This window comes from Solanum dulcamara, chromosome 10 (genome assembly GCF_947179165.1).
Source record: "Solanum dulcamara chromosome 10, daSolDulc1.2, whole genome shotgun sequence".
In the NCBI taxonomy this organism is placed as follows: Eukaryota; Viridiplantae; Streptophyta; class Magnoliopsida; order Solanales; family Solanaceae; genus Solanum; species Solanum dulcamara.
In genome coordinates this window covers 6513012-6528749 of record NC_077246.1, presented here as the reverse complement: position 1 = coordinate 6528749, position 15738 = coordinate 6513012, and the positions used below count along the sequence as shown (strand labels likewise).

General features: G+C 33.8%; 1 protein-coding gene across 2 annotated transcripts; it reads left to right on the top strand.

Annotated features, from left to right (window-relative positions):
• Window positions 1-8728: 8728 nt before the first annotated feature.
• LOC129870526 (C2 domain-containing protein At1g53590-like) lies at window positions 8729-15484 on the top strand. Of its 2 annotated transcripts, XM_055945337.1 has the most exons (12): window positions 8729-9135; window positions 9225-9299; window positions 10142-10285; window positions 10520-10615; window positions 10706-10837; window positions 11788-11940; window positions 12028-12069; window positions 12276-12324; window positions 12688-12783; window positions 12856-13045; window positions 13845-13968; window positions 14372-15484. In XM_055945337.1, exons 1-12 carry the CDS (start codon window positions 9007-9009, stop codon window positions 15278-15280), a joined length of 2139 nt encoding a protein of 712 aa, XP_055801312.1. In that variant the 5' UTR covers window positions 8729-9006; the 3' UTR covers window positions 15281-15484. The 2 variants fall into 2 exon arrangements, with proteins under 2 accessions (XP_055801312.1, XP_055801313.1); XM_055945338.1 differs by lacking the exons at window positions 8729-9135; window positions 9225-9299 and adding an exon at window positions 9473-9713.
• The last annotated feature ends 254 nt before the right edge of the window (window positions 15485-15738 follow it).

Below are 15738 nucleotides of genomic sequence, written 5' to 3'. Positions count from 1 at the left end.
AAATTAATTATTTTATTGGTTTAACTTAATTGATCGATTCGATTTGATTTGAGGATTTGGTTTTAAATAGGAGTACTAAACATTACCTTTAAGTTGCCTCCACGTTGAGATATTTATAACTACTTGACTTTTTCTTCTTTTTGAATTATAACCACTTTCCTTTTCAACTCAAATAAATAAAAAGTTTAGACCTCCTTTTCTTGTTTTGTCATTCTCTGAAAGAGACTATCCCATTTATCTATTTAAAAAATATTTAATATTTATATTCTTAGTTTTGTCATGAAGGGGAGTCTTGGAGTAACTGGTAAAGTTGCTGTCATGTGATCAGGAGGTCACGGGTTCAAGCCTTGGAAACAGCCTCTGGCAGAAATGCAAGGTAAGACTGCGTACAATAGACCCTTGTGGTCAGGCCCTTCCCTGGACCCTGCGCATAGCGGGAGCCTTAGTGCACCGGGCTGCCCTTATTCTTAGTTTTGTCGTGTCGAATTGCATAGTTTAGTACAAGGGATTTTTTGGTATGCTTATGCATAAAAAGATATTTAGGGTCTGTTTGAAAAGCTATCTGGTAATTGAAATTAATGTAATTATTAGGATATAATTATACAGTTTAATAATTATAATGATCAGTTTATTTGTTAGAATGTAATTACATTGTAATTATAAGTGTACTGTTCAGTTGCACAAGTGCAATCATAAGGTTATATTAAATTTTAAAAATAAAAATTAATCATTTAAAATTTAAAATTTATATTTGACAAATAAGGACCTTTATAAATGATATTAAATTAAATATTTAAGATATATATTAATTAATTAGCATATATTCTTAACTAATATTATAAAAATAATTTATTTATATTTTTTAAATTAGTATATTGTAATTAATTTAATCATAAAAACTAAAAGTATAAGATTTTTATAAATATCATGAAATGTATGTTTGACAAAAATATTAATATTATAAATATAATGCCATAAAATTATTAAAACATTTGACAAAAACAAATAATCTATCAAGATTAACTAAAAAATAAATGGTTTTCAATGTGAAATATCAAGTCAATACTACTAAAACAAATGAAGTTGAAAATATGACATAAATTCTAAATTCAAAACACAAAATTTAATATAATACTCTTATATCAAATTTCGACACAACGTACATAAATATGATTTAAAAGAAAAGAAAATGTAAGTTTATAATCTTATTTAGTAATGAATTCTACTTTAATTTAAAAATTAGAATAATAACAAAATTATGCAAATAAAAAATAGAATAATAAATAAATAAATAATATGAAAATTTGCATGGAATCATGTGAAAAAGTAAAGGTTGAGAATGAGAAGGAAATGGAATATAAATAATAAAAAATATAAATTAAAATGAAAAAAATATAAATATAAATAAAAGAAGAATTTTAAAAAGTTTCATGTAATTACATGGTGTAATTACACCAATTCGTTATTCTCCCTTGGGAATTGAAGAATGTAATTACTCCCTTTCAATTACACTCAATTTCTCTCTTACCAAGTAATTACTTGGTCTACCAAACATGCCGAGGAATGTAATTAATTGGGTGTATGAAAGACTTAAGAAAGCAATAAGGGCATGTTTGGAGAGAGACTGCCTCATGATAAGGATGTGGAAGACGATTAGGGTCATCTTCTCTTGTGTTACTCCCCGAAGAAGCTTTCCAACTAGGAGCACGGGGACTTCCGCGAGTTCAACTTCCTGAACGAGGCCTGGGCTGGAGAGTACCCTCCTGAGAGGCTGGATTCGGATGAAGACACTCCCTATCCTTCTCGTTAAACTTTGTTATTTGATTGATTTGCCCTGTTTGGACATGAAAGAAACAATTTACTTCTTTCTTTACTATTTTCCTCTATTTTTGTAAACATCAGATGCTTTTTTAATCTTTTCACATCGTTGTACATATAAATACCATTGTTTTTTAATGCTATTCAGTCTTTGTTGGTCACTATATTGACATTAGAGATAGCCAAAATGCTTAGGAGTACATTGCAAAAGCATGGGAAAATAAGAGACCTCTTTTTGAGGTTTCTGCCTCGCGGAATCCTGCTTTGGCGGGATAACTCCCGCTCTAGCGGAATATTCCCGCTGGTGAGGAAATTGCCGAGACAGTAGCCTCAACAACTTTCCGTTGAGCATTTTCCTGCTCCATATCCCCTTTATAACTCCCAGAGTTAAACTTAACTCATTTGGCTCCTTTTCTATGAGAATTTTAATATGAACTGCCCCAGAGTCGAATCCAGCACTACATATAGGAGATTGCCACTTCCCATCACTTTAGTACAACGACTAGACACATCACCAAGGTCCATCCATTACCCCTATTAGACCAATGACAACAAGATGAATAAGGCACGAATTAACACAACTTGTAATGTTGAGATCTTATTAACTCAAATTAACAACTAAACCCTATCATAACAGATAGACACAATTTAACAACACACTATTTTAGCCCAGTTATGAATTATGTCAAGAAAATCTTTATAACCACTCTTATGCTAATGTACAATACTAGCTCTTTTTTCACCTGGTTTTCAACTAAATTCCGACTGCCCCAAAATCAGAGTTTCTCCTCAGTCCCCACTTGTAAATTTCCCTTACAAATTATTATCAATGGTAAGTCTATGCACCATTTACAAGCCGCATTCCCTCATATGAGTATATCATTTAACACATCAACATTCATTCTTTAATTGTCTTGAGTCTTACACAAGTTCAATGCACATCATTCAATTGTGAATCCTTTCTGACTTCAAGCTCACAAAATTACTATCAAACATATACCACATAATTTGAACACGTAAGCCAAGGTGTTTCACACATTAAGTCAAGAGTCACTATGCACATAATCACATATTCAGCTACATAACTCAAACAAGTTTAAAATCTATCAATTAAGTCCGCTTCATGGATTACCATTAGTTGATCATCTATGCAATCTCACCACCTCTAAGGTAAGATACTAATTGGAACCTTCTTGGTTTCAATTTCCTTACTTGTGTTCATTTATCCGTGACAACGACATCCAGTTTACTTCGTTGAGATACCAATTGGAATCCACAAATATCAATTAGACTCAACCCATACCACAAGCGACAGACCGCACAAATAAGAGAGAAGTAATGGAACTACTTTCTAAAATGCTTCATATCTTCCTGAAGATTAGATGTGGACGTCAACACACCAATCTACACGATTTTATTCCATACTTGCTTTTATATAGAGAGACAGGTAACCTGAGATTTGATATCAAATTATCACGACCTAACCCATCGAGCCGTGTAGGCACCCACTCTATAACTTAAGTAGGAGAACCCTTAACCCTTTATGTAAAAAGCATTGCAGAAGTTAAATCAAAACTTGAGTAAATAAATCAAATGTTTATAGAAATCTATAATAATACATTTGTACAAAAAATGACACATAAAACCCCTAGATACTAGTCTAAACTAGGTACAAGAGCTCTACAGGAACAAGATATAATACAAATGAAAGACACAACTCCAACCACAGAAAAGGAAAAGTAGGAGCTGTCGGAAGATCATCTTCGCCTTCACCTAGGAAACTCCACTAACCCTGCAACCAGATTATACTAAGTGGCATTTGTACAAACAACACATACTGGTAGGCATCATCGTTCAATTTGATAGCAATCGCATAATATATAAATAGAAAAATAAGAGATATCATAATAATTAAACTTTATAAATTTGTCCATCTTAACCAAATAAGTACACCCTTTACTCTCACCCTAAAGGTATTCATCACTCTACACTTCGAAGTTCCACTACCCACTCTAGATACAACTTAAGGCTTGTGGGTTATGGATCCACCATACTTCTGCTGCTTCAGCCTAATGGTCCCCACCTAACAATCTTAACCACTCAATGATTTCACCCAACCATCAGTGGTCTTAGTCTAAATATCTTACAACCGGAGAATAGTCCTCCCACGATCACACTTTTTAACTCCACCCGATTTTTAGTTAACTACAAGAACCTCAACTTCTAAGCCTATAAAAATAGAATACGTTTATAACACCTATGCCACATCAAGTCCTAATACGACCCCTTCTCTTACCCACCAATACATTTATACCTGCTTATAATTTTTTATAAATAACACCCCTCGACTCAAGGGTTCCCTTACAGGTTCTTAATCCATGGTTCATTTACCTTTAACATTAATATTCATGAAAAACATAGATATCATCAGATCCTCTCATGGGACCATCCATGCACACATACTTGGCCCTTTCAACGGACCAAATCCAGTTAGATTTGTGTCGGAATGTGACACTCAATCCAAGAATATATCAGAATGTGACACCCGATCTAAATACGTATTGAAATGTGACACCCAATCCAATTACATGTTGGAAGGTGACATCCTATCCAAGAATGCAAACCAACCACAAGCTATCAATAATAGACCACGTTAAATCACCAAAAATAGATTCATCACACAATAAGTCAGAAAGTAAGCATTTCACATATAATCTAGCATGTTTTCCTACTCATATACACGTATGTATATCATGAAGCAATTTAACAAGTATATGAAATACTGTAACATCCCTCAAAATGCTCACAAGTGCCTTAAGAATGCCTTGGAATTAGGCCGCTCATGTAATGCATTATCCTTAACCTTTTTGGAAAATCTGAGTTCGAAATATCGATCATGGGGTCAAAACCTGCGAGAAAATGGTATCAAAGGATTTTAGGACCCGTATATCGAAAGATAGATTATTAAAGAAATTGCGCAAAACAGTAAGGTGCGCGGCAAGTCCGAATCCCCATAGTTCATTTTTCTTCAAGTTTCTTCTAGATTCTCATTTATGGTCTGTGTGCATTTATCCAAGGGTACCTTTCACCCATAAAGCCCAACAAATTCTTATCTTTTTCAATCAATTCAAGAATCTATTTTTATGAGTTTGATGATCTCAATTTTAATTACATAAATTATGATTTAAATTATGATTAGAATCTATTTCATTATGAATTAGTGATCATTGCATAAAATTGAAGAGTTTTCTATGAAATTCCTATATTATTCTTCAGGGTTCATGATATAGATGATGGATATTTTTAATTATACTTTCAATTGATATTATTTTCATGAATTATATATGGGTTGATATGAATTATATGATCATGCAAGTTTTTAATCCAATTTCATGATTCCCAGGTCAATTGATTATACATCCATGTTTTTATCTTATTTTTAAGTATAAGTCATGATCATGGAATTTCAAGTGTTCAGGCAAGTTTTATGAAAAAGGGTGAGTTAAGACCCTAATAATACTCTTGTGAAAGGAGATTTATAGTGATGAAAGACTACACCCACATTACATGAATCACATGATAATGAAATATTCTTATGAACAAGTTTTATGAATTATGAAAAGTTTATGTTTTATGATAATGATATGTATTTCATGGGATGTTGACTTAGCACCGAGAGGACTTTGAGGTGGAGGCTCGACCTAAGGGGTCCTTAGTCGCAACCTCTGGTCCCTTAACTACATTGCCACTGTAGGATTGCTTTTATGGCCTAGCTAGTGGATCCACATATAGCACATGATCATGATAATAATGATACAGAATCTACCTTGGCAAATAACCCCCCTCTCCTTGATTTGGAAGTTACATTGGATTTCATGTTATAGCTCGCATTATCTTAAATGTCGGTTATGGTTATCTCCCCACATATGTATGATCCTTTATGATGATTTACTTGACTAATCCTATCCTTTACTTATATATGATATTCTTATGGTTTATTTTGCATCGACTCTTCCCATGTCTACTAATGATTTTACTATCTTTTTATCATGCTCTTTGAAATGGTCATCTGCACAACATGGTTTTATTATGCATTACATTGCCTACATACTTAGTACATTCAAACATACTAACGCATACTTCATTGTCAATATTATATCACAATGTAGGAACAGACGCTCCATCTTATTCGTGCGGCTAGTTGGTGATCCATTGAGTTTTGTGTGGTGAGTCCTCATGCTTCGATGGCAAGCCAAGTCTACCTTTCCTCTTATTGTCATTTCTAGACTATGATGATGTATTGAGACTACTCCATGTTATGTCATTTCTTTCCTTGAGAGTGTGTTAGGAACATGTCCTAGTCCCCGCCTATGTTAGTCCATGTAGAGGCATGTTGGATATGTGTATGGAGCTTATGTTGTCTTGCTTCCTTTTAGCTATGCTATGTTCTTGATTTCTTATGAGTTTTAGCTTATTTTTACCTTATGTATGCTTATGATATGCTAAGAGGCTTGGTTAGGGTTTCCTCAAGAATCCTAATCGTCGTGTCACACCTAGGGCCTAGCTTGGGTTGTGATAATTATAGATCTAAGATATACTTGAAACTATCTCTTTTGGGAATAACATGTGCGTCAAGCCTAACTTCCATGCTTGCCTCTTATGTTGCATTACTGAATTTGCACTCCAAATATTCTATTTTTGTCCAGCTTAACCTGAAACCTTTTGGACTCCAAAGTTTGTCTCCACACCTAACCTAGCAGTAATTTTATTGCGCATCTCATCAATCAATACTATATCATCCACAATAACATACACTAAGGCACCCCGTTTGGAATGAACAACGTCAATTCATCCGTCACCTCATTTATAATTGTAATTTTTGTCAAAATAATGAAAGAAAGAGAATGGAGGATTTAAGAGGGGATGAGGATCAAGTCATTTGGATCAGACTTGAAAGAATCAAATGAAAATAAGGGAAACTTACATAGATATGCTATATTAAGAAAATATTTGTCATTTATAGTAATAACATATTTTTCTCTGGACACTTATAATACATTTATAATTCAATTTTAATACATATTATCAAGAATAATTTATAAAACACAAATAATTCAAGTTTTACTCATAGATAATACATTTATCATACATTTTAATACACTTATAATACATTGTGTCAATTTCTTACCAAACAAGCATAGTATATTTTAAAACACTTATAATACATTTATATTGTATGCATAATTTACTTTTAATACATAACAAATTTATCATAATATTATTATATGTGATAATAAAAAAAAATATATCTAAAATCAATAATTATTTATTAAAAAGTAATTACCCAAATAACTTTTCCAAAAGAAAAAGCGTTAAGACCTTTTTTATTTCGTTTAGAATAAGTATGTGTTGTACATGTTACATTTTAACTTATTTTCTTCATCAAATAGTTAGTGAAATAATAAATAATATGACAAACAAGTTGAAAGAGTTAATACCTTCACGTAATATAGATATTTTTAACTTACAATTTCACGACAATTTATGTATGTTTCTATGCCTTATTATCCATATCTTTTATATATATATATTAATTCGAGTAACGTCTTTCAGACACAAACAATATAAATGACAATTCCGCATAGTTTTAGTTTCAATCTAAAATTTAATAAACTATGGCCGTTAGAAATAAAAACTATTGAAAAAAAAGATTTACAGGACCAAATTTTATTAAATCTAACTACCAGAGTTTGTTAATAATATCAACATTAACTGTAGTTGGAAAAATATATTAAAATAATATTATTAAGTTAATAACCCCTCAAAATTCTTTTTCCTTATAATCATTGAGATACCCAACTTTAAATCAAAAAATAAATGAAATAAAATGATTAAAAAAATTCATTAAATCTATTAACCAAAACTTGTTAATAATTCAGATTTCAGGGTTAACTATAAATGGATAAAATTAACAAAATGACGATCTTATCTTAACTCATCCAATTTCCCGTCAAATACTATTTCTCGATTTCAAATTAATTGTCCTGCTTCGTTTTTTTTGGAGTCAATTGAAATATTATAATTAAAATTTAAATATATAAAAAATAGCATAAGTAGCAATTATATATATAAAATTTTTGAAAAATAAAACATAACGATTAATTTGAAATTGAGGGAGCATAAATTTTGAAAGACCTTACATTGTAGGGTAATGTATGTCTAGGGATGAACATGACATGATAGATATCAAATATCATACTTAAGTTGACATTTCTTAATACTGTGATTTCAGTATTTGTATTTGATATGTATTTTTAAAAAAGAATTAATATTCAACCTTTATAAAAAAAATGTTGAAATACAAAATATCATAGTGAAAAATATAATTATATATATAATTCATATGTATTATTATAATATTAAAATAATATATAAAATGATATTAATACAAAATTATTTATTTGGACGTTACAATTTTAACCACTTTATTTTGATTAAAAACATATATTTTCTATAATTGATTAACGAAGAAAATTGCATACTTATACATTATTTTAAATATTAAAATTGTAGAATTAAAAATTTTCATTATAATATATTTATAAATTTAAAATTATCGAATCAAAATTTTGATTACACACTGCTGTAGCATGTCCACTCCTAATTACCCTTTTTTTTTTATTTTCATCTATATTTAGAATTTCGATTAAATTCGAACGGTGTATAAAAGTTCTTCGAGGTGCACCAACCCCTTATGTGTTGGCATTGAATGACCCTTTACTATCCACTGCTGATAAGTCTGTCTCAAACACGTGTAATTCAAAAATCTGAGGAAAACTTCAAAAACACGGATCTCCAGCAACTATCCAAGTTCTTGAAGAATTCACTTGACCCGACCCCTTTTGACATGTTCAATTCCTTTCAAAATCAGTTACTACAGTACTTTACTTACGTGTAAAAAAAAGGGAAAATCAAAATTAATGTTTAAAACAATAATGCAATCTTTGACGATATTTTAAAGATTTCTTCCAGGGTGTCATTATTTTGAATCAGTAACTGTAAATAGGGAAACAAAAAAGAGTTCTTTTAAGATTTTATGATGGGTGTCATTGTTTTTGATCAGTGACTGTAAATAGGAAACAAAAAAAGGATTTTTTTGTTTTGTTTTAGGTTGGAAGATTTCAAGAAATGGCAAGTATAACGGAGGTTACAATGCTACATCATGTGGCCATTGTGTTAATTGTACTATGGTTGCTTAATTCCTTCAATTATGGTCACCCTTTGGCTTATTTCATCTCCTTAATCTATCTTTATCTGGTATGTATTACAAGATTCTGTTTTTTTTTCTTCAAGATTTTGTGGTCTTATGATGTTAATTTAGGCTTTTGTTGTTGGATTTTTTGAAGGTTAATGAGCAGTATGTAACTAGATTAAGGAAGAAACTGCAGTTTGAGGAAAAAAGACAGTCTAATCAACGACGAGTAAGTAATTAGCAGAACTAATTAATGACATAATTTGCCTTTTTAATTGGAAATCTTTTTATATTTCTCTTTGATTGTTCGATTTAAACAGACCCATATAGTAATAATATATTGGTGGGCAAAAAGCACAAAAAATATTCCAAGATTCAAAAAGTTGCAGAGAAATGAACTTTTTGGCTTTACTAGTGAAAATCTTTAGCTGCTTTACATTTTGTTGAAGGGTCCCAGAGTGTTGATTTTCTTTTGCACTATGATCCTTTTATGCCAAATTATGGCCGGATCCTTCACTAGGTCGAATCTGTACTACTTTACATAGTAACTAAAATAAACTCGTGGATAAGTGATCAGGCAGGACATGACAAGCCTTTTGCCTACCGAGGACATGACCAGAGGGTGTGGAGGTTGAGGATTCGGGTAGCCGTGTCTTGCTTTTCTTACTAGTAGTATTAGTATTATTTTTGGTAGTTTTATTATTTTATTCTTTCTGTATTTCTCATTCTTAGTTTTCTATTACTACTTGTTGTCTCTTATGCCTCGGTTTTCTTACTATCCTGCTGTTGTTACTGCATATATTTCCATAAATGTTGTGTTTTTGCCTTCCTTGAGCCGAGGGTCTATTGGAAACCACCTCTCTACCTACACAAGGTAGGGTGAGGTTTGTGTACATTCTACCCTCCTTATTACTTTGGGTATGTTGTTGTTGTTGGTGTTAGATTATACTACCAAGAAAATTACTACTTTTAAATTTAAATACTGATGAAAATGATAGTCACTTGCCATATATGTGGTATTTGAGTCAATACTTCTGTTTGTTTCTAATTCTTTTTTGGGGCTTTTCTCAGGTCCTTTCTGATTCTGAAACAGTGAGGTGGTTAAACCATGCACTTGAAAAGATTTGGCCTGTATGCATGGAGGATATTGTTTCGCAGAAAATTCTTCTCCCTATCATTCCGTGGTTTATACAGAAATACAAACCTTGGACTGTGGTAGGGATTTTTATGTACCAATTACCATTTAGATGTAAAATGGCTTTGGATTTGCTTTTTCCCTCTTCTCTGTGCTTTGAATTATAGTTATGTTTTAGGTTTAATTGCTGGCTTCTTTGTTAAATACATTGAGTCGTTAATTGTTGTAACATAATCAGCAATTTTGTAACTTCAGTATGAGGATTAATTTGTCTGCAAGATAAGTTACTAGGATGCTTTTCTGTTAACCTGCAGAAAGATATTGCAGTGCAGCATCTCTACTTGGGAAGAAGCCCGCCTATGTTCACGGAAATGAGGGTTCTTTGTGACTCTACCGGAGATGATCACCTTGTATGTAATTCTGAGTTAAGAAAGTTGTTCTATTCCACCAGTATGGTTCTGCCCAATTTGTGCTTATTTGCTAAGGTATATTGAGTGCAGGTATTGGAGCTGGGAATGAATTTTCGTTCTGCAGATGACATGAGTGCGATTCTTGCCGCGAAGCTGAGGAAGAGGTTGGGCTTTGGGATGGTGACAAAGTTGCATCTGTTGGGAATGCATGTTGAGGGGAAGGTAAATAACTAATGCCAACTGATAGATGTGAGGGGGGCAGACAGGAGTATCAGTATATATTTTGCAACTCCATTATCAGATTCATTAGTTCTAAAATATTTGTGTCTGGTCACTTAAAATCTTAACTAGATGTAACCTATCAGTATATATTTTGCAACTCCACTATCAGATTCATTAGTTCTAAAATATTTGTGTCTGGTCACTTAAAATCTTAACTAGATGTAACCTTAGATTTTGCATGACTGCCTTTTTACTTGCAATACAAGTGCTTTGCAGATCTTACTTTCTTTGGCAACATTTATCTGGAATGTTAATTCAAAGGCTATTTTTAAAGTTTTAGGAATATGCAACATGTGTATTGTCCCTCGTATGTTTTTTCTTTCCCGGTCAAGTACAGAGAGCTCAGATGGTGATGTTGTCTTTTGTCAGAAGACTTGTAAGAGGATTGTTTGTAGGGGCCTAAAGAAACATTTTGATGATGAAAAATTCTGGACTCTAGATATCAGTATCTCTGATGAGTTGATTTACGTAAATATGGGATTGCATGATAGTATTATCAGGCAGTGACGGGGCATGTATTAATATTAACAGCTAATTTCAAAATGGTACTGACAGATTCACTATATCCACCATGATTCTTTATATCATTGGTAACAGCTTTTTCCAGACGCTAGCATGACGTGAGTATGTTCTGGTTCATCCTTTAGGTTGTTTGATGTTGGCTAGTAAATGAATCATGGATTTATAACATTCTAATTCTAGTCATAGAGTTGTATGATAATTCTCTTATTGCAATTTCAGAAAATTGTCCGTCAGTCATGGTTTAGCCACTGTGAGGTCGAAATATATAGATCTTTACTAAAGTTTAATTTTCATTCTCAATCTGATGATTTATCATTGATGTGATGGATGGTCATATTTATCTTTGGGGCTGAACTTTTTCCTTGTAGGTCCTGGTTGGTGTGAAGTTCCTAAGAAAGTGGCCGTTTCTTGGTCGTATGCGCGTGTGCTTTGCTGAGCCTCCTTACTTTCAGATGACTGTAAAGCCAATTTTTACACATGGGATTGACGTGACAGAACTTCCTGGAGTTGCTGGATGGCTGGTTAGTTAAATTAGTCTCTCTCAGTATCTGGGTAGATGACTTGGCAGTTGTGCACTTTCTCTAAATTTGTTTTGCCATTCTTTTCAGGATAATCTTCTTTCTGTTGCATTTGAGCAGACACTTGTTGAGGTGCGGTTCCCTTTGTCTTCTCTACTTTGTTCCTCTTTATATAGTGATAAATGTTTCACATTAATACATTTTCGGATTTCAACGCTCGACTTTTTTCTTTCACTTGCTCAAATAGTGTGCATAGTTCACCAACTGGTACTGTGGTCACCGTAAGTCCAAAATAATAAAAAGAGCTTTTAGACTAAAGTCTTCATAACATTTTGCAGCCCAACATGCTGGTAGTTGATATGGAGAAATTTGTCTCGCCTCAACCAGGTGACAGTCACTCTAACCTGTCTCTCTTGCTCTCTCTTTGTTCATTGCTAAATATAATCGGGCCCAAATCAATAACGAATTAGTGTGAATGATGTCCTAAACCACAACACATGAAGGGATATTTGAAATCATTTTGTATGTGGAGGTATTTAGTATTTACAGAAATGGAACATCAAATCTTCATGCTGAGAATTTTCAAGAATCCTCATCATTCACGTTGCTTACACTACAGTAATTAATTAGTGATTTGTACATAGCTTGTTTGGATGGAAATGTAAGGGAATAAGAGTTGGCTGGCTTCTGTTTGGGATAAATAAGTTTTATTTCTGCAACTTAATTCCATATTGTTTGTTTTCTTTTCAGACGAAAGCTGGTTTTCTGTCGATGCTAAGGAGCCCATTGCCCATGTTATTTTGGAAGTCCTTGAAGCAGAAGACTTGAAGCCAGCAGATTTAAATGGTTAGTTGAAAAGCATCTTAACTGTAATCTATCTAATTAGGACATGCTAAATACCTGAGAGATCATTTTCAGGATTGTCTGATCCATATGTTAAGGGGCATCTTGGGCCCTACAGATTCAAGACTAAGACTCAGAAGAGGACATTATCTCCACAGTGGCAAGAGGAGTTCAAGATTCCAGTCTGTACATGGGAGTCTCCTAATGATATGCTCAACATAGACGTCCGTGACAAAGACCATTTTTCTCCGGATGAAACATTGGGGTCTGTCCTATTCTCTCTTACCTTTTACTGCAGGAACATAGAGTCATAGACTAATAAATAGGATATACTATGGCTCAGACGCTATCAAAAAGAAAGGGAGGGCAGTTCAGTGCACTAAGCTCCCGCTATGTGCGGGGTTCGGGGAAGGGCTGGACCACAAGGGTCTAATGTACAGAGCCTTACCCTGCCTTTTGGAGGAGGCTGTTTCCACACCATACGCCAAGGTTCCCCTCCAATGGCCGAGACATCATTATCATCCAAAAAAAGGGGAAAAAGCATATACTAGGAGTGAGTTGTTAACCCCAACCACATAATGGTCGAGTTATGCTGGGAATTTTCTGTTATTAGGTGGCTTCTAATGTTCTTTGCGAGTTATCTCTTGCTTTTAGTTCCTTCTTCCACAATGATCTGATGCTCTGCTTTTATCGTGCTTATCTTTGTGCTTCAGCTATCTCCTGCAAAGCTAGTACTAGTTGTAACATCATATTCCTATCTATTGAGGTATTATGATGACTTGAACAAATCGAGATAGATATTTTCTGTCTTTTGTGTTTCTCATCCCTGTTCATACCTCGAGTTCTCTTGTATATGAAGATGAAAGTAGGATCTTCGCTGGACGCTGGAAGAATAAAAAAATTTCCTTTGGTGCATGAGCTATTGGCTATCATAATTATTTTCTTTTTTCTTTTTGAAAAATCCTTTCGGCATCTTCTCTCTTGAATGTTATGCAAAATGTGCCCTAATAAATGCAAATGCTTTTGTGTGCGCTTTATTAAGTAAACATGTTTCTTTTTGGCAGAGATTATTCCATGAATGTCTGCGATTATAGGGATGGCCAGAGGCATGATATATGGTTGTCTCTTCGTAATGTTAAAATGGGGAGATTACGTATTGCCATAACTGTAGTTGAAGGCAGTGAAAAGGTACATACTTCTTTCTTGCGAGTTGTGTGAAGAAGTACTTAGGCTGTAAGAAGCTAACATTTCTCATGAGATCACTGTTAATTGCATCTGGAAGAAGTACGTAGGCTGTAAGAAGCAGTGGCGGAGCCACCTTGTGCCGAGGGGTTCATCCGAACCCCCTTCGGCAGAAAATTATACCATTTATACATGGTTAAAATAATTTTTTATGTATATAAAATAAATGTCGAATTCCCTTCGACTAGCTCGTGTGTCTACTTATTCAGATTTTGAACCCTCTTATTCAAAATCCTGGTTCCACCATTGGTAAGAAGCCATTAAATTAATTAGGCCTAGTGACAAGTAGGCCATATATTTTACTAACGAAAGTATCGATGATTGAAAATTTATGTGTATTAAATTTCAGTGTACAGAGCAGTCATATGAGCAGGCAAAAACGGACAACAAACAGGACAGCAATTCTGATAAGATAGCTACAGCCGAAGGAGGTTCCTTATCTGCCGAGGTGGATAAGCAATCGTCAAAAGTTGCAGATACTTATGAACCAATTAACATAGAAGGGCAACAGGAGACTGGCATGTGGGTACACCACCCTGGCAGTGAAGTACCACAAGTTTGGGAACCGAGAAAGGGAAAGAGTCGGGTTATCGATGGAGAATGTCTTGGTTCTGATGCTGATTCCATGGGAGGAAGTTTCAAGTTGAGAGAGGGAGGATCTACTCGGGGTGATGATTCCGATGAAGGCAGTGCATCTAAGAAGTCGAATCTAATCAACAGGGGTTTACGTAAGATTGGCTCCATTTTCCACAAAAGTCAGAAAAGTGAGGACAGGTCTGGAAAGCTCGGAGATCCTGTTCCATCTCCGCAAGCTAATCTAAAGGCGGTGAGCGCAAAGGAGATTGGGGTGAATCTTATAATGGACGACTCGGTGGAAACAACTCCTCGAGAAGATGGTCAAGGTAGTAGCGCCAACAAGAGCCGAGTCAGAGACAAGGCGAAGAATATTCTAAAACATGCAGTATCTCGGAAGGCATCGCGAAAATCTAAAGGTGAGTTAGAATCAACAGCATCAGAGAGGGATCTTTCCGTGCAATCTGATTCTTCCTCCGATGATATTACTCTCTCAGTTGGTTCACCTCTAGGCCGTTCAGTTAGCGGCCATTTCATAACCAGCACTGGCATTGAGAATTCCAATGGCAACACAGTGAAGAGTAGTGAATTGGTAGTAGATGATAAAGGAAACATGAAAACTAGTGAGGAAGTAGTTCATGATAAAGCTATGAATTCAGTAAGTCCAAAAGTTTCAAACCTTTAATGTGGAATGGATCAATGTGTTAAATGAATATGTTTGTTATATCTTTTACTTGTCCATGCTTGATATGTCCTTGTAATAGTTTCATTTTGGCTTCTGATTGTACATGTTGATTCTCTTTTTTCAGTCAACAATGAATATATTTCACTAGATTTGACAAGTTTTCATTGTTTTCTTGTAATAATGATGGTTACAATGTTGTGCTAAGATCTTCAGTAATGACTTTTAAGGTTTGACATTTTGTATTTTAGTAGTAGAAATGGAAGTAAAAAGATGGTGGAGGAAGCCACAACATATACAAATATTCATGCTAATGATGCTTCTTTCCATTTTCATAATATAATTGTTTGGTCTTTCCTTTTAAAAATAGCACCAGAAAAACTTATAGCCTGCTATTACTTATTATGATGGATGGACCATTAAAACAGAACTAAGTTTGGTAAAAATAAATTAAATTGTTA

Coding starts and splice junctions, on each gene's coding strand:
- LOC129870526 (XM_055945337.1), top strand. CDS start 9,007: ATGGCAAGTATAACGGAGGTTACAATGCTACATCATGTGGCCATTGTG. Junction 10,616..10,705: donor CTACCGGAGATGATCACCTT/GTATGTAATTCT, acceptor TATTGAGTGCAG/GTATTGGAGCTGGGAATGAA. Junction 13,969..14,371: donor TAGTTGAAGGCAGTGAAAAG/GTACATACTTCT, acceptor ATTAAATTTCAG/TGTACAGAGCAGTCATATGA.